This window comes from Corvus cornix, chromosome 9 (genome assembly GCF_000738735.6).
Source record: "Corvus cornix cornix isolate S_Up_H32 chromosome 9, ASM73873v5, whole genome shotgun sequence".
In the NCBI taxonomy this organism is placed as follows: Eukaryota; Metazoa; Chordata; class Aves; order Passeriformes; family Corvidae; genus Corvus; species Corvus cornix.
Window position 1 is genome coordinate 23,004,980 of NC_046339.1, and position 22,771 is coordinate 23,027,750.

At 48.9% G+C, this 22,771-nt stretch overlaps 3 protein-coding genes across 6 annotated transcripts; 2 read left to right on the forward strand and 1 right to left on the reverse strand.

Moving 5' to 3' along the window:
• Nucleotides 1-357: 357 nt before the first annotated feature.
• On the reverse strand, nucleotides 358-5,712 carry DTYMK (deoxythymidylate kinase). Its single transcript, XM_039557210.1, has 5 exons — nucleotides 5,572-5,712; nucleotides 4,870-4,978; nucleotides 3,596-3,686; nucleotides 1,449-1,646; nucleotides 358-904 (listed from the first exon to the last, which is right to left on the reverse strand). The coding sequence occupies exons 1-5, from the start codon at nucleotides 5,699-5,701 to the stop codon at nucleotides 794-796; spliced, it is 639 nt and encodes a 212-aa protein (XP_039413144.1). The 5' UTR covers nucleotides 5,702-5,712; the 3' UTR covers nucleotides 358-793.
• Nucleotides 5,713-5,821: 109 nt separating this feature from the next.
• On the forward strand, nucleotides 5,822-14,442 carry ING5 (inhibitor of growth family member 5). 3 transcript variants are annotated; one of them, XM_039557157.1, is made up of 8 exons: nucleotides 5,822-5,945; nucleotides 6,454-6,525; nucleotides 7,244-7,410; nucleotides 8,699-8,810; nucleotides 9,617-9,710; nucleotides 10,929-11,064; nucleotides 11,225-11,286; nucleotides 11,851-14,442. In XM_039557157.1, exons 1-8 carry the CDS (start codon nucleotides 5,909-5,911, stop codon nucleotides 11,891-11,893), a joined length of 723 nt encoding a protein of 240 aa, XP_039413091.1. In that variant the 5' UTR covers nucleotides 5,822-5,908; the 3' UTR covers nucleotides 11,894-14,442. The 3 variants fall into 3 exon arrangements, with proteins under 3 accessions (XP_039413091.1, XP_010409483.2, XP_010409482.2); XM_010411181.4 differs by lacking the exon at nucleotides 5,822-5,945 and adding an exon at nucleotides 6,139-6,318; XM_010411180.3 differs by lacking the exon at nucleotides 5,822-5,945 and adding an exon at nucleotides 6,139-6,300.
• Nucleotides 14,443-14,580: 138 nt separating this feature from the next.
• D2HGDH (D-2-hydroxyglutarate dehydrogenase) lies at nucleotides 14,581-22,639 on the forward strand. 2 transcript variants are annotated; one of them, XM_039556924.1, is made up of 9 exons: nucleotides 14,581-15,075; nucleotides 16,278-16,335; nucleotides 17,336-17,475; nucleotides 17,997-18,211; nucleotides 19,341-19,509; nucleotides 20,092-20,235; nucleotides 20,652-20,794; nucleotides 20,940-21,105; nucleotides 22,221-22,639. In XM_039556924.1, the coding sequence occupies exons 1-9, from the start codon at nucleotides 14,790-14,792 to the stop codon at nucleotides 22,493-22,495; spliced, it is 1,596 nt and encodes a 531-aa protein (XP_039412858.1). In that variant the 5' UTR covers nucleotides 14,581-14,789; the 3' UTR covers nucleotides 22,496-22,639. The 2 variants fall into 2 exon arrangements, with proteins under 2 accessions (XP_039412858.1, XP_039412859.1); XM_039556925.1 differs by having other exon boundaries at nucleotides 18,013-18,206.
• Nucleotides 22,640-22,771: the final 132 nt, after the last annotated feature.

The window sequence follows — 22,771 nt, forward strand, 5'->3', positions numbered from 1 at the left end:
ATTAACATTCCAGTTTGTACTGGTGATTTAGGTGATTCATAGCAGGTCTGGTTTCAAACTGCACTGGGGTGTGTCAGGAGCCACAGGTGACTATTCCTCTCATCTTGGCCAGTCTAAAATAATTTATGTGCTGCTTACCCTCCAAACTGGCCTTGTTTTGAGCTAATCCATCTATTTAATGCTCTTACTGCTCCCAGCAGTACACAGCTGGGGAGAAGGCTTGAACTCACCTCTCCCTTTTTTCCACGGCTCTAGCAAACAGCTTTCCTTGGATTTAGTGCCTGAACTGCAGCACTTTCACCTCCCATATCTCCTTCTAGAAGATAAAGGATCATACTGAAAAAAAAATGCCCTGTGCCAAATGCTTAAAAGAATAATTTATTAGCAAGTCCTCTACAAACTGGTTTGAACATGGAGGATGCATTTACTAGAGAGGAAGAATGATCAGACACATGGCAATTCCCCAAAAATGGGAACACTCTCTGTCCAGGGATGGCCCTGGGCTCCACACCCACATCTGAACTCCAGGCGCTAGAACAAGAACTCCTGATTGGGGAGGGAGGTTTTTAGGAAGAATTTGATACATGCTCATGGCATACTCATTTAAGAAATGCAGAAGGGACTATGCAGGATGGAGGGGAGGGGCAGATAGTAACAAGCACAGCAGCAGCATCTTGGACCCAGAATACAACACAGGATCTAAGCTGTAGCTGCTGGGATGTCACAGAGTCATCCAAGTGCAGAGGATCCAAGAAGTGACCTTTCCCTTATTCTTTTAGACCTGTATGAAGTTTCATTTCCAGAGTTCGCCCAGAGGTTTATTCTGAACCTCCTGCATAGTTTTCTCTGCAATGGACTTGATTTCTCTGTGCAAGTCTTCAATGCTCTTTGAAGCATCCACTGTCTGTTTCCAAGATGAAAAAAAAATACAGGATAGATACAGAGAATACAGAAATGTGTTACTGGACACCAACAAATGAGAAAAACCTTGTTGTTAACATCTGCTCCCCCCATTACTCAATATTGTTGTTTCTTCCTGAGTAGTGAAATGAGCTAATTACACCTCCTCTCTGCAGTTTCTGGAGTGGATTTAGGAAAAACCGGTATGTGTGTAGGAACAGACATTTAAGAAGTAGACGTGAGGGTGGGTGAAGGGAAACAGAAGAAACTGCAGCTGCACGTTGTTTGCTGGCAGTCTTTGGGGTGTGTGACAGAGGCAGGTAAGCTAGGCATTCATCCCAAGTGCACAAAGAGCTGACCAGGGTGTCCTGGAACAGGGCAGTGCCCTCTCTGCCACATCTCACACTGCCCTTGGCTGGTCCCCAATGTGTCCTGCTGAGCAGAAGTGGCAAGAGGGGAGCACAGGGATATGACAGGCAGAATTTGGGAGCTCTCATTAGAGATCTGCACCCCGGTCCATGACAAGCCCATTAGAGTTATTTCCTCACCTTCCAGTTTAGGGTCTTGTCCTCCATTAAGCAATAGAAGGACTGGAGAACTTTCTCTTGGAAGGGGCTGGTCTCATAACGTTCATGTCCAAAGTTCCCTCGTTCCGCTGCTTCTTCCGGGCTTAACTGGAGAAACAAGATCAGGTCTGGCTTTGGGAGTCCAACATCAGGCTGTTTGCACCAGTCGAGGCAGAAGTTCTGTCCCAAAGACAACCGAGTTTGAGGTGAGACACACACAAAGACAGGAAAGCAGCAGGTTGGCTGGAGAGTGAGGTGGGAAAGGAACAGCCAAGGACGGCAGGAATCGCAACCTGAAACGCTCTGCACAGGCTACAAACTGAAAAGGTGATTTCGCAGCTTACCATGTGGGAATTCAGTCCTGGCAGTTTGGAGGCGAGCAGGTTTTGTCAGGTGTTCAGCACCTCTTGTGCCCATTTAAGTTGGGCAGAGCCCATCTGAGCTCTACCAAGGCACACTCTGAGCCTCCGCACAGCCGTTACCATTCCAAAACGTGCTCAGTCCTAAAGAAAGCTGCTCCCAAACACAAACACCACACAGCTGCAGTGCAGATCTCTCTGAGCCCATGCAGGCTCCTTTCCAATACTCACCTACCCAGGAATTTCAGCCCAGACACAAGAGATGCAGTTTTCTCCAGCTTTGGGATTTTGCTGACAGATCTGAAGACTTCCATCAGGGCATGTGAATCCATGATGTTGGTGAGACTACAGAGGCTTGTCCACTTACTGCTCATCCACATCTTAGCTCCCTCTAACAAGAGTAGGCACATCTGCCCTCCAGTTTCTCCCCAGATGTTCTGCATCTGGGTATTTTTTGGATGTATGTGCAGTGAGGTTTTTCAATACCATGAGGGGGTAAGAGAAGCTGGAAGCCACAATGTCCTGGGTGTGAGCTCTGGCTGCCAGTAAGCTTTTGTGTTAGATATGGGCATCAACATCTCTCCTTCTTCTGGGAATGCTTCTTGAGTGAAAAAAATGCCAAACTCCATTCTTTTAAGAAGCAGAGGAGGTCCCTTCCAGCAGCAAAGGATGCCATCCCTGCTTCCCAAGGGTTGCATCCGCATGGCTGAGGATGCAGGTCACCAGCTTCTTTCAAAGAAATGTAGACACTTTAAGACACCCTTTCTACCCCACCAGAGAGTAGCAGAACATTCCTGGTTGGGCCTATGTGTATTTGGGATCATAATTTTGGGGTGACTCAGCTCGTGTCACATGTCATGGCTCCTAATTTGGGGCTTTTGTAGACACCTGCTTAGCACCTAAATGCTTCAATGCATCTGTTCCAGGGTTAAGCCCCAAGCCACACAATGTCCAGGGAAGCAGGAGGGTGGAAGAAGATGCAGGTGAGGGTGCAGGGCCTGGGGGCCCAGGATCTCCTCAGTCCTTCCAGGAAGCAGGGAAAGGCTTGGGCAAGAATGAATGTAGGTCACAACTGGTGCTGCAGGCATGGCTGGAGCTTCTGTGACCACAGGATACTCCTCGAGGATTGATGGCTGCTCAGCAGGAATGGGACACGTATGATGGAGTGGGACAAGAGTGTCTGTGCAGAATGGCTCAAAGGGAGGCTGACAGAACTGCCTTGTTCTGAAAGCAGGGACAGGCCAAAAGGCACAAGTGGGAATGCGAGAAATTCAGGCTAAATGAAGAAAATCACTTTTACTCTGAATGTGAGCAGAAAAGAACCCAGAAAGGAGTGGATATACATCCCTGGAGATACTCTAACCTTGGCAGGATGTAGGTCCAAGCAGCCTGCTGGAGGCTGGGCTTCATTAATTCCACAGGTCCTTTCTAATGTATGTGGTTCTGTTATGTTTCACAAATTCATGGGCCAGCAGCCTGAGCAAGTACAGAGAGTCTTAAATAAACTCCCAGAATCATTCTCCAGAGTCACACAGGTCAGCTTGCAGTCCAGCAGTCTGTCCAGATTTACAAAAAGTCACCAAGTAAGTTTCTCTGTTTGTTCTGGGGAACAATACCCTGAGGTTAATACCTGAGCTGAAACTTCCCTCATTTCCAATCCTCATTTCCCAGAAGAAGAATGGCCCCATGGCCATTCACACCAACAGCCTCTACCTGGAGCTGCTTTCCCAAACAGAGAGAGGGGCAGGGGCTGCTGCAGGTCTCACTCACCCCTTTGGCACTTGTGAAGGCCACTCCAGAGAAGGCGTATCTGTCAACCACAACCGTGATCCCCTGCTGTAGTTTCTCCTTCATCGTCGGTCTGAAACCATACAGGAGATAAAATAATAAAGTTCCATTCCTTGATAGTGACAGAAATGAAAGGAGTTCATCTAAAACTCCAAGTAAGTCAACATTTATGGAGATCACAGGCAGGGACAGCTGTGATGCAGATGGCAGGTGAAGAGCTGTTTGTATTCTCCACCAGGCATTGACCAAACACCCTTTCATGACACCCAAATTCGGGGTGCCAAGCGCTGGGCACTGCTCTAGGCAGCTCCAGGGCTTACAGGAAAGATCACAGATTAATTATATTTACATGAACAGTTTAGTCCTCTTCCCTTTTTAGGTGGTGCAGTAGATTTTGTGATACGCTCTGCCACCTGAATTCACGACAGTTCTTCTCAGAGCTCACTTATCTGCCTTCTGTTCTCCCAGCTTAATTGGCACTGCCACTGCAGCAGAGCCAGGAAAGCTTTTCTGTAAAATGAGAACATTTTGAAATCTGTATTTCCAGGTAAAAACAACAGCCAACACCGATTTCCCCACCTCCACACACAGAGTCTGTGACTAAAGCAAGGACAGCCAGTTACAGCTGAACATAGCCTTTGGCTAGAGGGGAAATTTGGGCACAATTCCTTAACCAGTGTCACTCACAAGGACTGCCTGGCAAAGCAAGCATCCTCAGGAAAGACAGTAAATTCACAGTCTAGGCTGGTTCAGTCTCAGCTCCCCAGTTCTTTAATCCAGTACAGCACAGGAGTTGGAAATATGGCACCAACGATTCCAGAAAAACAAGCTGTAGGATCTGATCTAAGATTACAATGGCAGGGGATAGATGGGATTTTGGGAAGAAATTCTTCACTGTGAGGGAGGTGAAGCCCTGGTACAGGTTGCCCAGAGAAGCTGTGGCTGCCCCTGAATCCCTGGCAGTGTCCAAGGCCAGGCTGGACAGGGCTTGGAGCAACGTGGGCTAGTGGAAGGTGTCCCTGCCCATGGCAGGGGCTAGAATGGGATGGGCTTTAAGGTCCCTTCCAACTCAAACTATTCTGGGATTCTATGATTAAACCCAAAGCTGTAAGAGTCCTTAAGACACCACTTCCAGCCTGTTTTCCTGTCTGAACAGGAATGCATTCTCGTGCTTTCTGTACCCATTGCAAGCTCGAACCGTGGGGGATTCAACACCACGCATTTTTCTTTTACAACTGAACAAACATCATCTTTACACGTGTTCCCAGCGGTTGGCAGAGAAGAGCAGGTGAATGGTGTGGTCCTCCAGGTTCTTCTCCCTCCCCAGGTAGGAGCTGATCAGCTGCCCAATCTCTGTGGTCCTGTCTGTAGGAAAGAAAGGGAGAGGATGCAAAAGCTGCCCCAAACTGCTCTTCCCAGGTGGGTGTCCATCTGTCTTGGGGGTCTGTCTGTTACGGGTGGGAGGTTGGTCTGACCACGGCAGGGTCTGTCTGTCATGGATGGGAGAAGGTCAGTCCATCCAGGGTGGGAGTTTGTCACGGGTGGCCGGAAGTCTGGCCAGGGTGAGGGGTATACTTATTTGTCACGGGTGGGAGAACGTCAGTTCATAAGGGGCTGGGGATCTACCTGCCTGTGACAGGTTGGGGGGAAGAGGTCGGTCCATCCAGGGGGGAGAATCAGTCTGTCTGTCCGGAGTGGGAGGGGTCTATCCGCCAGTCGCGGGTGAGGGGCGCTCGCTCTATCCGGGCGTGGGGGGTCCATCTGTCACGGGTGGTCGGTCCGCCCAGGGTGGGACGGGTCTATCGCTCAGGGCCGGGGGCGGTCCCTCTGTCCAAGCGTCAGGGTCCATCCGTCAAGTGTGGGAGCAGCCCGCGAGAGCCCCCGGACGGCACCCCGCCCCGTCCCCGGTGCTCACCGCGAGCACCTGGCGGCCCGGGCCGCTCCCAGCCGCGCCGTACCCGGGAAGCGGATGAGGTCGGCGCCGTGCCCTGCGGCCCGCAGGGCCTCCACGAGCCGCCGGCCCTGGGTGCTCTTCCCGGCGCGATCCACGCCCTCCAGCGCGATCAGCGCCCCGCGCCGCGCCGCCATGCCCGCCCGCGCGCGCCCGCCAGCCGCGCGCCGCCCCGCCCCTTCCGCCGCGCCCGCCAATCGCCGCCCGCGCCGCCCCTCATGAATATGCAGCGCCAACGGCGCCGGCGGCCAATGGGCGGCGCGCGGGCCGTGAATACGGGATGAGGCCGCGGGCCTTGTCATGCGGGCCCGGCGGGCGGCGGGGAGCGGCGCGCGGGCCGCAAGATGGCGACTGCCATGTACCTGGAGCACTACCTGGACAGTGAGCGAGGGGCGGGCGCGGCCGAGGGGCCGGGACGGGGCCGGGGCCGGGGCGGGGGCGGCGGGATTGGGGCGGGGGCGGCGGCGGCGGCAGCGCGGGAATTAAAACTGCGCCACGGGCAGCGTGGGGGGGTGGGGGGCGCGGCCCTGTATGTGCGTCATCAGCGGGCGCCGCTCTACGTCATCGGTGCGCGCTGGGGAGGCCATGGCGGCTGTGGGGGTCAGCCGGGCAGGGGCTCCCCGCTCCCCTTCCCTCCCTGCGGTGGGGCTCCCGCTCCCCGCCCTCGGCTGGGCCCCGGGGCCGCGTCAGCGCCCGCCTGCCAAGGCTCCCAGCACGGTGCTCAAGGTCTGCTGAGGTGAGCGGGCGGCTCATGGTACGTGACTCACAGGATGGCTTGGCTTAGGTTGGGAAGGACCTTAAAGCTCATCTCGCTCCAGATGATGCTATAGGCAGGGACACCTTCCATTGACAAGGTTGCTCAGAGTATTTAGTAGCATTTCTCTTACAGGTATTGAGAATCTGCCGTGCGAGCTGCAGAGGAACTTCCAGCTGATGCGGGAGCTGGATCAGAGAACAGAAGGTACGTGCGGGCATTTCAGCAAGCAAAGGCCGAGAGAGCCCGGCCTGAAGGATGGGAAGAGCCCAGTGAGGCTGGGCTTTGGAGGATGTGTCTCTCCTCTATTGCTGTCCTTTTCTCAGCCCGAGTGCTCTGCAGTGTTTGTCTCTTTCCTGTGAGGATACAGCTCACATCACAGGGCTTGATTTTGTTGTCAGTTTAAATTCACAGCTCTGCGATCACTGTACTCAGTGGCCGCTTGGATGGCTTTCCTTCCACTTATTTCCATATCTACCAAGTTCTAGATTCCTGTGTGCCTTGCAGGACCATTTTTTTTTCCTTTTTGAAGCTTTTGTTGGTATCTGGCTGCACGCTAACGATTTTCATTTTGAACCATCAGAACAGTGACTGCACCACAGATAAAATGTTCTGCGTGTGGAAAGAGAGGCTGCAACTTGTGAACCCATGGGTTCAGTTTCTGATCTTAACTGTGAATTGACTGCAAGTTAACTTCTGAATTAGCTGCAGAGCACTTGAGAAAGCAGAATCACACCACAAGTGTCAAAAGAGTGAATACCTTTAACTGAATTGCTTTTGTTTTTAAAAAGCAAAATGCGTTCAGGAATTGAGGGGGGTGTAAAAGCTCTCAGGAAGGGCCTCCTAAATACCACGAGGAAGTGGAAAACCAAAAATACCTGCTTTGGCTGGCAGGTCTCTGACGTGTACCTCGTGTGTTTTTCAGACAAGAAGGCAGAGATCGACAGCCTGGCAGCAGCGTACATCGAGTCAGTGAAGAACATGGTACCTGAGGAGCGAGTGGAGCACCTGAAGAAGATCCAGAGTGCCTACAGCAAGTGCAAAGAGTACAGCGACGACAAAGTGCAGCTGGCCATGCAGACCTACGAGATGGTGAGCCATGGAAACCATGGTCATTCTCTGGAGTGGTGTATGAGGAGATACCTCGCAGTGTCAGCTTTCTCTGGCTGGTTTTTTTATGGTTTTTTGTTTTAATGTCTTACCTAAACAAATTGGGAGTCTTCAAGCATATGTTTCTCACTGTTGCCATTCCCAAAAAGCCTTCTCCTGTGGCACCAGGTTTCTCTTTTGCTGAAGAATTAGTGAGTTTGTCCCCCTTGGAGGTGACTTTATCAGTAGTACTCGTCTGCTGTGTGATACTGCCAGTAAATTTACCCCACTCCCTCCTCCTTGGCTGCTCTCTGTCACTGACAATTTATTTAGGGCTGGTCTTAGTTGAAAGCAAAATTGTTTTAAGCCAGCTGCTGTACTATGTTGTGGAGGAGCAGCAGGAATTCTGCTCGATTGCCTTGGTTTATTGGGTGTCAAAATTTCGTCAATGGACCTTGTGAGAAAATCCCATTTCTTAAGATGCAGCTCTCCACTTTTTTTTTTTCTCCTGTCCCTTGAATAATTCTTCTCTCCAGGTGTTTCACCCCACTGGATGAAACTTGAGTGAGAGGAATCCTTTTGACTGTGCTAAGTGTTTATTGTCCAGCTTGTAGAGATGCTTTGGGTTTTGCTACAGCTGCAGTAGATGTTTTATTGCCATCAAATACTGCAGTAAAGGAAATGCTGTCCCAGGAATATCAGTGCCCTAGATAACTAGGGAGCTCATTTGATGACAAAGTATTGCAGCAGCACAGTTTGGGGGTGGTGGATTAAAATCCCTGTCCTGAAAGTCACTTTATTGCAGCCAGGGTACTTAATTAATGTGTGTTGACTTGTTATTGAGGATTGTCAACCTCTGTCTGTATTTAGTGCTAAACTTCTTTGATTCACATCACAGTGGAGTACCAGGGAAAAACTTGACACATTTCAGGGACTGTATTTGAATTTTGAAATTTGCAGGGACAAACCAGTTATTTCAGTGTCTCTCATCTTGTTCTGTTCTGAAAATCATTAGTCTGAGTTGCTTTGACTCTCCTTCATGCTGCCTTCCTTTCCCTTCCTTTCTGCTCGCTTGTAGAGGGATTGGCTCCTCCTGCTTTTGCCTCCTTCATTCCCTTTGTGGGTGCCATTTCCCTTTTCCCAGCCTGTACCCCTTCCATGCCTTGCTCTGTGGTACCACACTGTTTGTGCTGATAACAGCCACTGTTTCAGCCCTTCCTGTTTTCGTTGGGGCTCCTATTTTTTGTGTGTGTTTCTTTGTAATTCAGTTTGTGGTTTCCTCTTGGTGCAGGTGGATAAGCACATCCGCCGGCTGGATGCAGACTTGGCGCGGTTTGAAGCTGATCTCAAAGATAAACTGGAAGGCAGCGACTTCGAAACCCCTGGATCTCGAAGCCTGAAAAGTGGGTAAATTTGATACAATTGAGAGCCTTTTCCAGTACTTGGAATATCAAACCAGGAAGGCTGAGATGTAAAATAGGCTCTTATTTCTGGAGGAAGGAAAGAAGCGCACCATTCTCTGCTTGTTTTTAATGCTCTTCAAAATGTTTACAGTGGGCAAGAGATGAAGAGAAATGTGGTGCTGGGATCAAACTTAACTGTTGCACAGATCATCCTGAAGTTGTTCATCCTGGCTCTAAGGAGAGTGCTGTGCCAAAACTGCACTGGTGTGTGTAACAGTCTTAGTTTCAGGAAAAATTAGGAGTTAAAGGAAGATACCACTTTTTACAGTGTATGCTGAAATATTGTGGGATTACAGTGACACTGAAATGTGGATACAGCAGCACAGCACAGCTTGATGCCTTTGAACTATGAAATAAGGGGTGGGAGCAGGGAGGTGGAGATAAAAGTTATGTTAGTTATTGAGTAACCTATTAACTGTGTTTAAGGATATACTGAGATTTGAAAAAAATTACTGCATGTCTAATCAAGTGTGATGCTGTTTATGACTTGGGCTGACGTACTGCAGTGCTTTATTGCCAGAACTGCAAACACAAGAGTTTGGTGCTCAGTTGTACTTGTCAGTTTGGTGTATTTTTGGCTCAAAAATGCATTTCAGTCAGCGTATTCAATTACATGTATAATAAGGATTACTCAGTTACATATGAAATAGGGATTTCAAGACAGTAACTGCATCAAAAGAACAACAGCTGGGGATGTTTCTGCCACTCAAATAGGCTGAAACGATGGGGGTGTTTTTCCTTTCTAGAGGGACGAAGTCAGAAAGACAAAAGAAGCTCTCGTGGTCGAGGCAGGAGAACATCTGAAGAAGATACACCAAAGAAAAAGAAACTCAAAGGAGGGTAAGGCAGGGCCAGGCACAACTCCAGGGCCTTGGGCTTGGCACTTCATGAATTTTCCACAAGCTCGTGTTACCCTATTTACGACTCGTGTCCGGATGGCAAGCGGTGTTAAGAGTGCTCTGGTCTTACTCCATTTCATTAATGTCCTGCTTAGGACAGGCCAGCATTGTTAATTAACTCCTTGGTTGGCATGTGGAAGCTCAGCATGCTTGGAACACTCTGACTGGAAGGACAGGATCAGCCTCCCTGTTGCTGTTGGCAAGCTGGGAGAAAATAGCTTTGATTTTTGTCACAGAGCTATTTTTAACAGTTGTTTGTGGTCTTGATGGTAAAAGAAACTCACTTGTCCATCAGGACAGAACCTGATGTGCTGCTGTTCTAGAAATCTTGGAGAATTTTGGGGGTTGTTTTCGAAGGATAGTGTCCTAGGTAGCCTTGAATAATCTGATTTGGTTTTGAGAGGCAAGGAGGAAAGCATGTCCCCTCTCTGAGACGGGATTTCTATTAAAGGGGCTCGGTTTATTCTGATATTTTCAGCTGGCTAAATGGAGGGACAGGAAACTTAAAAGTAGTTTCTATGGACTGCTACTGGCATGCCAACACACCCCTGTCAGAGAAAGAGGGTTCACTCATGCCTGACAGTGAGAAAACATGTCTATTAAAACAGGCTGGGGAAAAACTCCAAACAGGTTATTCTACTCACAGCCAGGAGTGATCTGTGTGATAATTTTGTTACTTTACTCATGACATTTACAAATCTCTCTCTTAATTCTTTCTAGTCATACTGTGATCCAACCTACCTTATGATTTTAATTAATGGACTGTGGTAATGAAATATAAACTCTAAAACAGGGTCATGTGGTTTAGGGAAGATACTGTAAAACACTAATTTTCCCAAGTAGGATTTAGATCTTGGAAACATCAAATCCTAGAATGGTTTGTGTTGGGAGGCACCTTAAAGACCCTCCCATTCCAGCCCCTGCTGTGGGCAGGGACACCTCCCACTAGCCTGAGTTGTTCCAAGTCTGGCCATGAACACTTCAGGGATGGGGCAGCCACAGCTTCTCTGGGCACCCTGTGCCAGGGCCTCCCCACCCTCACAGGGAAGAATTCCTTCCCAAGATCCCATCTAACGCTGCCCTCTGGCAGTGGGAAGCCATCCCCTTGTAACACAGTGTTGTCTGAGTTGTTTTGTCCTGACTCTGTCCTTGCCCACAGGTCTGAGTTTGCTGATACCATCCTGTCAGTGCATCCCTCGGATGTCCTGGACATGCCAGTGGATCCCAACGAACCCACCTACTGCCTGTGTCACCAGGTGTCCTATGGAGAGATGATTGGCTGTGACAACCCAGATGTAAGCACTTGAGAGATGATTGGTTTTCAGATGTTTGTTGCCTCCCACCCCTGTACAATCCGAGGAGGGGGTCCTTGCTCGGTTAGCTCATACCAAATGATGGGAACGTTTGTGAATCACTAAGAATCTCCCCTGTGGGTTTTTCCTTTCTCTTTTGCAGTGCCCAATTGAGTGGTTCCACTTTGCATGTGTGGACCTGACCACCAAACCAAAAGGGAAATGGTGAGTGGGACAACATTCAGCTTTGGGATTTTTATCAGGCTGCAGTTTGCCTCAACAAGAATTAAAACCCTGCTGTGAGCCTGGCAGAGGAGCTTTGCTCTTCTCATCAGAGGGTTTGAATCCAGTGTGATGGGGGATTATGTTTGAGGGTAGAAGATACAAGACAAACCTTGTTCTTAAAATCCATTTCCACAGAAGTCTTAGGTTCTGGTGGGAGCAAAAGTGCCTGATAAACAGAGCAGGTTTTAACCTGAGGCTTGTGTGAACATGGACATGTTACATCTGAGGTTTGCTGTCACTAGTTGTGGCTGTGCTTAAAACTGAGAGACAGATAACTCTTCATTTCACTTCTGGAGGAATATTTTGAAGACTTCTCAGGGTTCTACCACTGTGCTCATCTTGGGAAGGACCATGGGCTTGTTATTTTTATCTAATGGACCATTTTAATCAAATTAACAAGTTGCCAGTCAGAAGCAGGCTTATTTGTGCACGAATATTAAAAACAGTTCTTGGGCTCTGTGCTGTTAATTCCAGGAGCTAATTACTGCCTCTTTTTTCTTACAGGTTTTGTCCTCGTTGTGTTCAAGAAAGAAAGAAAAAGAAGTAAGGAGTAGAGGGGAATACACCACCGAGGCAAGAAGAATTTAATATATTCCTTCATCCGTGTTGCAATATTACCTTTGATTATTTTTTGTTAATCTATCCTCCATCTTTTTTCCGGTATGATATTTAATTATCCAGTGGCCAGTTGAAATTCCTGTTCTTTCCTAAGACTTTGGGAGGGAGTCCCAAATCCATTTGCCACGGAGATTTTATTTATGTTAGTCTTGCACAATAATACTGAGAGAGGGTGTTGCCTTTTCTGGCTGTTTCCATTTCCCTGAAGATTCTTTAAGTACATCACTGTGAAGATGAAACCTACAGTATTCTTGGAGAGAGAGACAGAGAAGGTCAGATTTATTCACAAAATAAGACGAAGGCCTGAATTGTTAGCTGTGATTGCCTGTGTGGCACCTGGGTAAATCAGGAAATCAGGTTTTAGAGAAAGGCTCCATGAGGACACTGTTTGTTCCCATGATGGCGTGGCTCTGCTGTTGAAGAAGGCCATTCAGGAATGTTCCAACAGGACTTCTTTTTTGTTTTAATGGGCCACATTTGCATGTTCTTGACTTCTTTAGCTGCCTTTTCAGATGATGAATGTGAATCCTTGGATTAGCACAGTGTCAGTGGCTGCAGCAGAAGGGAGAGGGGAAATCAGGAGTCAGAAAGCAAAAGTCTGTTTTTGCCTTCCTCTGAGATACAGTGGATGCAGAAGTTGAGGGAAGAGCAAAGTCTTGCCTTCATATCTGTCTCCTGCATCACGAGGCTTACCTGCCTACAATGAAAGATGTAGTGAGGAAAGGTGCCTGCAGGGTTTCCTCCCTGCTGGTGGAAGGAGGAAAAAAAAAGCCCCAAACTCATGAACTTCGCTGGCTCTGGTCACTGGTGGGTGTTGGTGGCAGTTCTGTGCAGGGCTGTGTGCTGCTTTCCCTACCAGTGTGCAGAAGCTCCTGGTACAGACTGCTGGAAAGGCATAAAGAAACTTCCAGATAAACTTCTCTTCTGCTGAATAAATAGTACAGAAGATTAAAAACACTTCTACTCAGATTCTGGCACGTGTTCTCAAAAGAAAGAAGGCTTTTCCTGTTGCACTGAGCCTCTTTCTCATGTTTTGCAGTGAAGGAAAGTAGAACACAGCTCCTGCCACTTCACTCTGTGGGGCTTTTTGCTTGCTGCTGACATAGAAGAAACCTCTCAATCGTGAGGCAGCTTTTCTGTGAACATTGATTTATGGCAGAAAAAAAGGATGGATTTTAGGAAAAAATCCCCATCTTCAGGGTCCTGTTATTTCCAGTGTGATGTTGCACGTGTCTTTACTACATTGCATCACGGAGGGATGAAGTTTGCAGAGTTCTGTGCATGAAAATGCACATCTGTGATGCACATTTGTCATTGCTGCCGTGGAGTAGCACGTGGAAAGCAGGCAGGGAAATTAAAGCTGGAGTGCTGGAGGGAAGGAGGAGGAACAGCACAGTCACACAGGCCTGGAGTACAGCGAGCCCTCTTCTTCTCCTGCCTCTTCATGAGAGCAGATTTGTGATACCTCATGAGCCAGCCTGTAATCCAGTCACCAGTGGGTGAGAGCTGCTCCTCCTTCACCCACTGTACTGGCCTGAGTGGGAGCGTTGCTGTGTCCTGACAACCTGTGTCAATGCTGTTCCAGGTTTTGTTTTCCCCTTCCATCCCATGGTATTGTAGATAACTTCTTTTCCCTTTTTTTCCCTAAGGCTCTGTTAGTACTGGTATTGCCATGGATTAAGCATTTGATTTGAAACCATCTCAAAATTCCACTCTGGAGATGGTGCTGGAAACATGCCGTGAGGGAAGAGAGCAGCTCTGGGTGAGCCAGTGTGGAGCTGACTTCCCTCAGCTCCAAAATTCTGGTCAGGTAGGATAACAAGACACGTTTTTAGAAGTACTTTTGGGGCTTTGAAGAGTATTTTCCACTTGAACCAGCAAAGCAAAAAGGAAAACAAGCTCTAGAAGGTAGAGCTCTCAAAAGGAAGGATAATTTGCTAGGAATTATGAATAGTGTGAGGTACAACATTCTCCTCTTCTTTACAACATCTGTGATGTGTAGAGCATCTGAGATCTGATACCAGCAATAAACTCTCCCACTGGGAACATGCCAGTGCAGGGCTTGGATGGGCTCAGGAGAATCTGCTGCCCTCTTAGACCTGGTTGTAGAGATTTTTTACGACTCCTTGTAGACAGAAATACCAGCAGCCTTCATTTTTGCTTACTAAAGGATTTAAATCTTCTGACTTTTGAATGTACAGTGTTAAATGTTTCCTGGAGAAGGGTGATCCCTAAAGGAAAGTCCCACTCAACATTGCCCAAAAAAGCCCCGCCAGAGGCCCAGCTTTACTGCAGCTCATCCAAACCGGAGGTCGAAACCGACTTTCACTCAATTACCCGAAACGAGAGGGGGGGCGGGGAAAAAAAAAAAAGAGGAATGTAAAGTTTAAAAAAAAAAAAAAAAAAAAAGAAATGTATATCTGTATTTTTGAATCTTGGAGATGTTGGATTATATTATAAATAAAGTATTTTTGGGAATAAATGTGTGAGGATTGGGGGGGGGGTGCGGGTGCTGTTGCAACCTCCGGCCGCCAGGGGGCGCTGCCGCCCGCCCGCGCTGAGCGCGTTCGCGCTCAGCGCGGGCGGGCGGCAGCGCCCCCTGGCGGCTCGGCGTGAGGCGCGCCGCGCGTTCCCGACGCTTCCCGGCCACGGAGCGTCCTTGGCATCTCCCGTACCCCGGCATTATCCCGAATTCCCCACTCCCTCTCCGCGCTAACCCCCACGGCGAAGGCTGCGTGGCGTTGCGGTGCCCCGGGGCTGTGCGGTGGCAGCGGCGGGAGAGACTCCCTGAGGCCGCGGTTGGTTTTTTTTTTTTTTTTTTTTCCATGGCTTCCACAGCCCTGTGGAGCCGCGGGGCCGCCTGGCTGAGGAGCTGCCGGGGGACGGCCCTGCAGCGCGGCCGCAGCCGGGAAGCCCCGGGCGTGCTCCGGGGAAGGGGCTGCTGCCGGGAGGTGGTGGCGACCTGCGAGCGCTACGCGGTGCGGAGGTTGCCCTTCGCCCGGCTGGCGGACGGCGATGTGGCCTTCTTCGAGCGCCTCATGCCCGGCAGGGTCGTCACGGGCGAGGAGGAGGTGAAGCCCTTTAACGTGGACTGGCTGAAGTCGGTGCGAGGTAAGCGGAGCTGCTGCTTGTGCTCGGTTGGTGAAACTTCCTTCCTGCCTCTGTTAATTACCGCAGCAGTAGGTTTGCCTAAGGAAGTCTTATCTTTATTTATGGCGGATCACATCTGTACAGGCTGTAGAGTTGGAAGGGACCCATGAGGATTATCGAGTCCCAACTCCTGGCCCTGCACAGACACCCCAATAATCCCACCCTGTGCCTGGGAGCGTTGTCCGAATGCTCTGGCAGCTTTGGGGCCGTGCCCATTCCCTGGGAGCCTCTTCAGTGCCCGACCGCCCTCTGGAGGAAGAACCTTTTCCTGATATCCAGCCTAACCTTTTCCTGACCCAGCTCCAGCTGTTCCCTAGGGTCCTGTCACTGGTCACCAGAGACCACATGAGTGCCTGCCCCTCCAAAATGAGTTTTTCCTCATAAAAATATTCCTTTAAGAATTACCTGGTACCTCGTAAACTTATAGGCTTTCATTAAAAAAAAAAAAAATTAACTCTCTAACTTAATAATTAATTTTTTCCTGAGACAAATTGATTCACCTAAGAGTTTTGATTGAACCTCAGAGGAGAATATGAAAGCTTTTGGGAGACTTGAGTGCAGCCTTCCAGTACCTTAAGGGGGCTTATAAAAAGGAGGGAGAGGGACTTTTTATACGGGCCTGGAGTGGCAGGACAAGGGGGAATGGCTTCCCACTGGCAGAGGGAAGGGTTAGATGGGATACTGGGAAGAAATTCTACCCTGTGCGGGTGATGAAGCCCTGGCACAGGTTGCCCAGAGAAGCTGTGGCTGCCGCAGCCCTGGAAGTGTCCAAGGCCAGGTTGGATGTGGCTTGGAGCAACCTGGGCTAGTGGAAGGTGTCCCTGCCCATGGAATGAGATGAGCTTTTAGGACCTTGCCAACCCAAATCATCCTGTGATTCTAAATCAAGCATTGTGAGTTCTCTGTTGCTTCTGTCAAAGATTCCATGAGAATTTAAACTATTTCCCATTGCCCCCAGTGGCAGCCAAGTCTACCTATACATGCAAAGTTTTTGCAGGGCTTAAAGGGAAAGGCTGCTGTTGAAATGTTTGTTGTCAAAGTGGTTGAAAATGCCTAACGGTGGAGGGAGCATTGTTACTTCCCACCTCATGCTTTCCCACCTGTTTCTTTCTGACCTCTGCAGAGCCACAGCTTGCCTTGAGAGTCCCTTGCTTTCATTGCAGGCTGCAGCCAGCTGGTGTTGAAGCCACAGACAACAGCAGAGGTGTCTCAGATTCTCAGGTAATGTGGACCTTTTCTGCTGGGCTTGGTGCTGAGGAAACTTGGGTTGAGTCAGGGATGATCTGGCAGGTGAAGGGAACTTGTAGGTGTTCAGACACCAATTCCTTAAGCACTGGAGTTGCTGAGGCAGTTTTCTTCATGACTTTTCTGTTCTGATAAATGACTAAAATTAGCTATTGTACAGGTGCTCAGAAAGGACAAGTTTTGTGAAAGAGTCAGGAGGGTCTGTTTGAAACGGTAAAGAAGGTTAGGGCAGAACCAGGCAGTTTGAGGATCTGTTTTATCCACATCCCGTGGTTCACTGGTGTGAGCACAGCTCCGGTTGGGCAGTACTGTGCCAGATCACTGTTTGGCTGAGGAGCTGAAAGCTGCAGGAACCTGCTCCTGGCTCTGTTAAAACAGGAATGCAGAGCACAGGAAAGGCAGGCAGGGCTTCTCAAGGGACTCTGGTGCCGTGGGGCTCTGCGCCATCCCTTGTGCGGGAGCTGCTGTGAGCTCAGAGAGGATGTGGTGGGTGGTGCTTGGCAGGGATGTGGCAGGTGGAGCAGCTGAGGCACAGGTGCACATTTTGTTGCCTACATGGCATTAATTTCTTGGAAGGAGGAGAGCAGTCATGTCTGAAACCACTGCCAGAGGCTGGCTGTCAGAGCCCACTGAGGAGCCCAGGCTGTTAACACAGTCTGCTGCAGAAACAGCTTCTGTAGAAACATAAGCAGTGCTTTCCAGGCAGATGGTGTGTGCCACATGTGTAGGTACACACGGGGCTAACCCCAAGTGTTGGTTCTTTGCCCAGCGCTGGGCTGAGTTAAGACAGGAGTTGCACTTTCTCGCTTTGTCATTGAAACTGTCTCCTTGCATCAGTTTAATCTTTCAGTGAAATGCTGCTTAATTTTAAGGAGCACTGTCACAACAGTAGACGTTCATGTAGAGGTGAAACTTCACTGACAGACTGATTATGGCCTTTAAATGCGTAAAAATTCAGAAACCTTTTTCCTTCCAGGTACTGCCATGAGAGGAACCTGGCAGTGAACCCTCAGGGGGGTAATACGGGCCTTGTTGGGGGCAGCGTTCCTGTCTTTGACGAGATCATTCTCTCCACTGCTCTCATGAACCAGATCATCAGCTTTGACAAGGTGTCTGGTAAGTATCCCAGAGATGTGAGGCACAGAAATGAGCCCCAAAACAGGCATTTTCCTGGGAAAATATAACAGCAGGATCAGCAGGGTTCAGCCCAGCAGCATCATAAGGAGGTTTGTTTGAATTTGGGGGGTTAGGGGTCAGGCTGGTGTGAGTATTTCTGTTCAAAGAAAGATAGCAACAGGCAGAATTTAAACCATTTCCCATTGCCCCCAACAGCAGCCAAGTCTACCTATACATGCAAAGTTTTTGTAGGGCTTAAAGGGAAAGGCTGCTTTCCCTTTAAGGCAGAGACACGCTTAATGTGGTTGTGTTTTACCAGTCCGGAGTTGTGGGTCACCAGATGTTGAGGCAATAACAAAGCTCCCTGAGGCTTGAGGAGGGGGCAGTTCCCTGGAGCATGCACAGACTCGTGCATTTAAGCTGAATCCCGGGAAGTTTTGAAGGAAGAGATGGTCGCATCTGCTCATACTGCTCCTGCTCCTTGAGGAGGCACCTTCTTCTCGGCCATCAGCTTGTAGCAGGGCGTTTCTGTTGCAGGGATCCTCGTGTGCCAAGCGGGCTGTGTGTTGGAGAGGCTCAACGAGTACTTGGAGGAGCAGGGGTTTATCATGCCACTCGACCTGGGAGCCAAGGGCAGCTGTCACATCGGGGGGAACGTGGCCACCAATGCCGGAGGCTTGCGGCTCTTGAGATACGGCTCTCTGCGAGGGACAGTGCTGGGCCTGGAAGTGGTAAGGCGAGTACCTGGCAGTTCCTTTCTGTTTAATCCTCTGCTTCTTACTGCTTCCTGTTCTTCTAACTATCCAGCACACAGCCAAGTTCTTCTCCAGGCTTCCACTCTTAACTTTTCCTTGTTGGTCTCTTTTGAGAAGGGTCACCACATGTCTTCATGCATGTAGCATGTTATTGCTGCTGCAGTTTCCAGCTTCCTGACTTCCAGTGCTTGCTGACAGAGGAGGTGTTAGGTGGTTTTCTAGTCCAGACAAGTGAAAAGAAGGTAGGGAGAGATTGGGGGATCCCAGGTTATCTGCATGGAGTTGGTTCCTCTGAGCAGTGGGTCTCTGGAACACTCTTTTCTAGTGGCTGCTCACTTGGATTTTAATAGAATCATAGGATCACAAACTGGTTTGTGTTGGACAGGACTTTAAAGATCATCTTAAGGTTTAAAGCTCACCCCATAACAGAGCTGTCTGCTTTGGGTTCATTTGGCTGCTGGCTGTGTCCTAGAGTCTCTGCTGTTCCTCAGCTGCTCCTGTCCTACAGGTGAGTGCCTTGGGGTGTAAAGGCTGGATTAGGAGTTCTAAAGGTTTTCAGGGCTGGGGAGCAAAGTATTAATGGGAAAAAATTTGGGCAGGGAACAAAAGCATGGCATGGTTTTACTGTGTAGGCTTAGAAAGGAAAGCATTTGTCTCAGGTCAGTTTGGCTCTAGTGTCAGAATAGCCATGAATAACCTCTCTTGGAGATACTCAGCCTTGATTTAAGGCTCAAGTGGCAGAGGGTTTACTTCATTCTGCTTAACGGTTCACTGTTTCAAGTAGCTTTCCTTGTTTCTGCTGGATAATAAGAGCTAGGGCTGCAGAGAATGGCTGGTCTTCTCCACCACTAGTAAGAAAAGCAGAGCAAACTAGACCTACTGTTATTACTTGTCCTGATGGAAGGAGAGAAGTAGGAGGGAAATACCTACTCTGTCCTACTCAGGTAGGATATAGAGGGGGGGAAGAGCTGGGGCTGGACAAGCAGTGTGGGCTGCAGCCGTGTCCCTGTGCTCCAGGTGAGTGACACTTCCCATCAGCTTGGTCACAGGTAAGTTCATGACAGCACATTCCTACCCAGGTGCTCTGACTGGGCCCCTGTGTTCCCACAGGTGCTGGCTGATGGCTCAGCTCTGGACTGTCTGACCTCTCTGCGCAAAGATAACACGGGCTATGACCTGAAGCAGCTCTTCATAGGATCCGAGGGGACCTTGGGAGTTGTCACTGCTGTCTCCATACTCTGTCCTCAGAAGCCTAAGGCTGTGAATCTGGCATTCCTAGGTAGAAACTGATACTGATGATTTCACACCTGAATTCAGAGGCTGGGAATAGGGATGGAGAGGAAAAAGCACTGCTCAGCCTGCTGAGCTGGACTGCCAGCATCAGCTGGTTTCTGGGTAGTAGTGTAGGGCTCTGTGCTAAAATACCTGTGCAGATATTTAATATCTGTTGAAATACCTGCAAGGGCAGGTTGTTCTGTAAGGAAAGTGGAGCCAGGAGCTCAACAGGGTGAGGAGGCAGGCGGGACAGTCCCCTCACTGGTGAGGGCCTGGTCTGACAGGCTCAAGAGGTGAGCAGAGCAAGACTGTGACAGTAGGCAGAGGCAGCCACCATCCAGGAGTCAGGTGGGCAACAAGGTGACAAGGCAAGGCTGAGAAGTCACATCTGCAGGTCAGGCTCTGGATCAGCAGAGTACATGGCCAGGCACAGCTGCTTAAAAGCTGCTTTTGGGTGTCCCTCAGCAGGTACAGAGTTGTTTGTGAGGGAGCCTTCATTGAGAATTGTTTACTTCTCAGAAACTTCAAAAGGGTTTGGGGTGGTGTCTGTTTTTGGTCCTGATTTCTGTCTGTGTTCTGTCTGAAGGGTGTCAGAGTTTTGCTAAGGTTCTGGAAACATTCACAACCTGCAGAGCCATGCTGGGCGAGATCCTGTCTGCTTATGAGTTCATGGATGAGAAGTGCATGGAATTGGTTGAGAGACATCTCAAGCTGTCCAGCCCAGTGACAGGTACCAGTGGCATTCACACTGTAGAAGGGGGCACTGTACTTCTCGGGGATTTTTAGACTAGTTTTAAACACTTTAAAAAAGTGACTAATTTTAAAAAGTTGACTTTTTAAAAGTTGGCGATTGTGTGGGCATCGCTCATAATTTTTGTATCTAGTTTATCCATTCCAACCACCTTTTATCTTTAAAAATGAGATTTTTTTACTTGTATGTGTCATCACAAAACTGCTAGCTTTCTGGAAAGTGGTTGCAAAAGAAAAGATAGAGCATGTCAGTGAAGTGCCCTACAGATAAAAGACTGCCCTCTCTGGCACCAGAGAGTCTGGGCACATAACATGTGGGGAAAGCTCCAAAACCTGCCCTGAATTCCTCTGTTTTGCTCCAAGGCATCTGCTTACTTTGTTCTCCCTCATTCTCAGACAGCCCTTTTTATGTTCTAATTGAAACTTCGGGCTCCAACTCAACCCATGATGAGGAGAAATTGAACAACTTCCTAGAACAGGCCATGGCTTCTGGTTTGGTCACTGATGGAACTGTGGCAACGGACGACAAGAAAATAAAGGCAAGTCAGCATTTCCTCTTCCACAAATCTCTTTGATGTGGATTTGTGTTTTATATAGGGAAGTGTTCAGACTGATGTTTGGTATATTTATGGAACCCAAGAGCTACTTGGTTTATATGGATTTCTGTGATCCTTGATTCCTCAGATGCTGTGGAGCCTGCGGGAGAGGATCACCGAGGCCCTCACTCACGAGGGTTATGTGTACAAGTATGACATCTCTCTGCCTGTGGGAAAGCTCTATGACCTCGTGACTGATATGAGGGCTCGGCTGGGCCAGAGTGCCAAAAATGTGGTGGGCTATGGCCACTTGGGTAAGTGGGGGTGCTGGGAAAGGAGGTGATGGCCCTTCTGTGCTGCAGGTTTCACTGTGCAGCGATTTAGTGAGAGGCTTTAATAGAGGGCTGTGGAAGAGGAGGGTGCATCAGGATCTTTGTGTTTGAATTTCACTGCTTTCAGACTGTTTTCCATACACTGATGGCATGTTGCTGGCCAGTGAACCATGGAACTGGTCATCTGTGTCTTCTTGCTGTGTACTTTCTATTTAAAGATGTAATTTGTTCAATTGGACCATCAATTTGGTTGATGTACTTAGACACATTTGGCAGATAACCACTTTCTTGTCCAAAGTGATTAATCCTCCTGGAAATCAATTTTTTTGTGAGCCATTAACCCTCCGAGAGAGAGAGAGAGAGAGAGAGAGTGATGGTGATAAAAACCATGGAACACTCTTGAGCATACTTGATTAAGGATCATTTGAAAGACACGTTGCATAACAAAGGCTCCCTGTGGTAGCTCTTTGAGGACTAAGCTGTGTGTTGTGAGGGTTTGCTAGGATGCAGGAAGAGGTTCCTGCGGGAGGAGGATGAGTAAGTTGTATTTATCTTTGTGCGTTTTGTCTTTCGGAGTACCCAGCAACTCTGTGCCTAATCAAATACTGTCACAAGCAGCAGCAAAAGGAGAAATTGTTCTGCTTTCTTTGTTTCTGTTGACATGGTGCCAAAGTGCATTTAGAGCATTGCACAAACATAATAGGGAGAGAAAAAGTGATGAAGGGCCACGTTAAAACCTAATGATCATTATGAAATGCCATTGGGGAAGTCTTTGTCATGGCATCACAGTGGTGGCACAATCATTAATGCAGCACAGTGGGAATTTTAAAATCACAGAAGTCGGAGTTTGAAAGTAGCTTAACTTGGAACCCTTCCTCAAATATTGCACCGGGAGCGTGGAAAAGCAAAGATCCTATTTGAATTATTTGTGCACGGAGAGGCTGATTTTTGTAGGATAGTGAGCTTGCCCTTTTTGCACAGTTTGCAGACTAACAAAGGCCCTGTTGTTTGAGAATGTGGAGGAGCCAGGAATGAGTATCCATTGCAGGGCCACCAAGTTTTTCTCCCAGACCCACCTGTGCAATGTTTTCTTCCAGGAGATGGGAACTTGCATTTGAACATCACGGCGGAGTCCTACAGTCATTCCCTGCTGGATGCCATCGAGCCCTTTGTGTATGAGTGGACTGCAAGATGCAGTGGGAGCATCAGTGCAGAGCACGGGCTGGGCTTCAAGAAGAAGCAGTTCATTCAGTACAGCAAACCACGCGAGGCAGTGGTGCTCATGCAGCAGTTCAAAGCCATGCTGGACCCCAAGGGGATCCTCAACCCCTACAAGACGCTGCCCTCGGCTCTCGAGAGCAGCACGTGCTGAGGAGCCAGCAGAGCAGGGCAGCTCCAGCTCCGTACCTGTACTTGAGCCATAAGCACACTGGTGGATCAGCAAGAGTGTGGAGTGCTGCGTGTTTGATTTTGTTAGTGGGATGGAACCAGTAAAGAAATGTGGTTGCTCTTTTCAGGGGTGCCTGCTCTTGCTGAAGAACACACTACTGGGTTTCCTATTTAGTCTGAACATTGAAACCAAACATGGAGATACTGTGTGTGTATGACTATTCCAACTCTCTTTCCCCTTAGGTTTGCTCTGATTGAT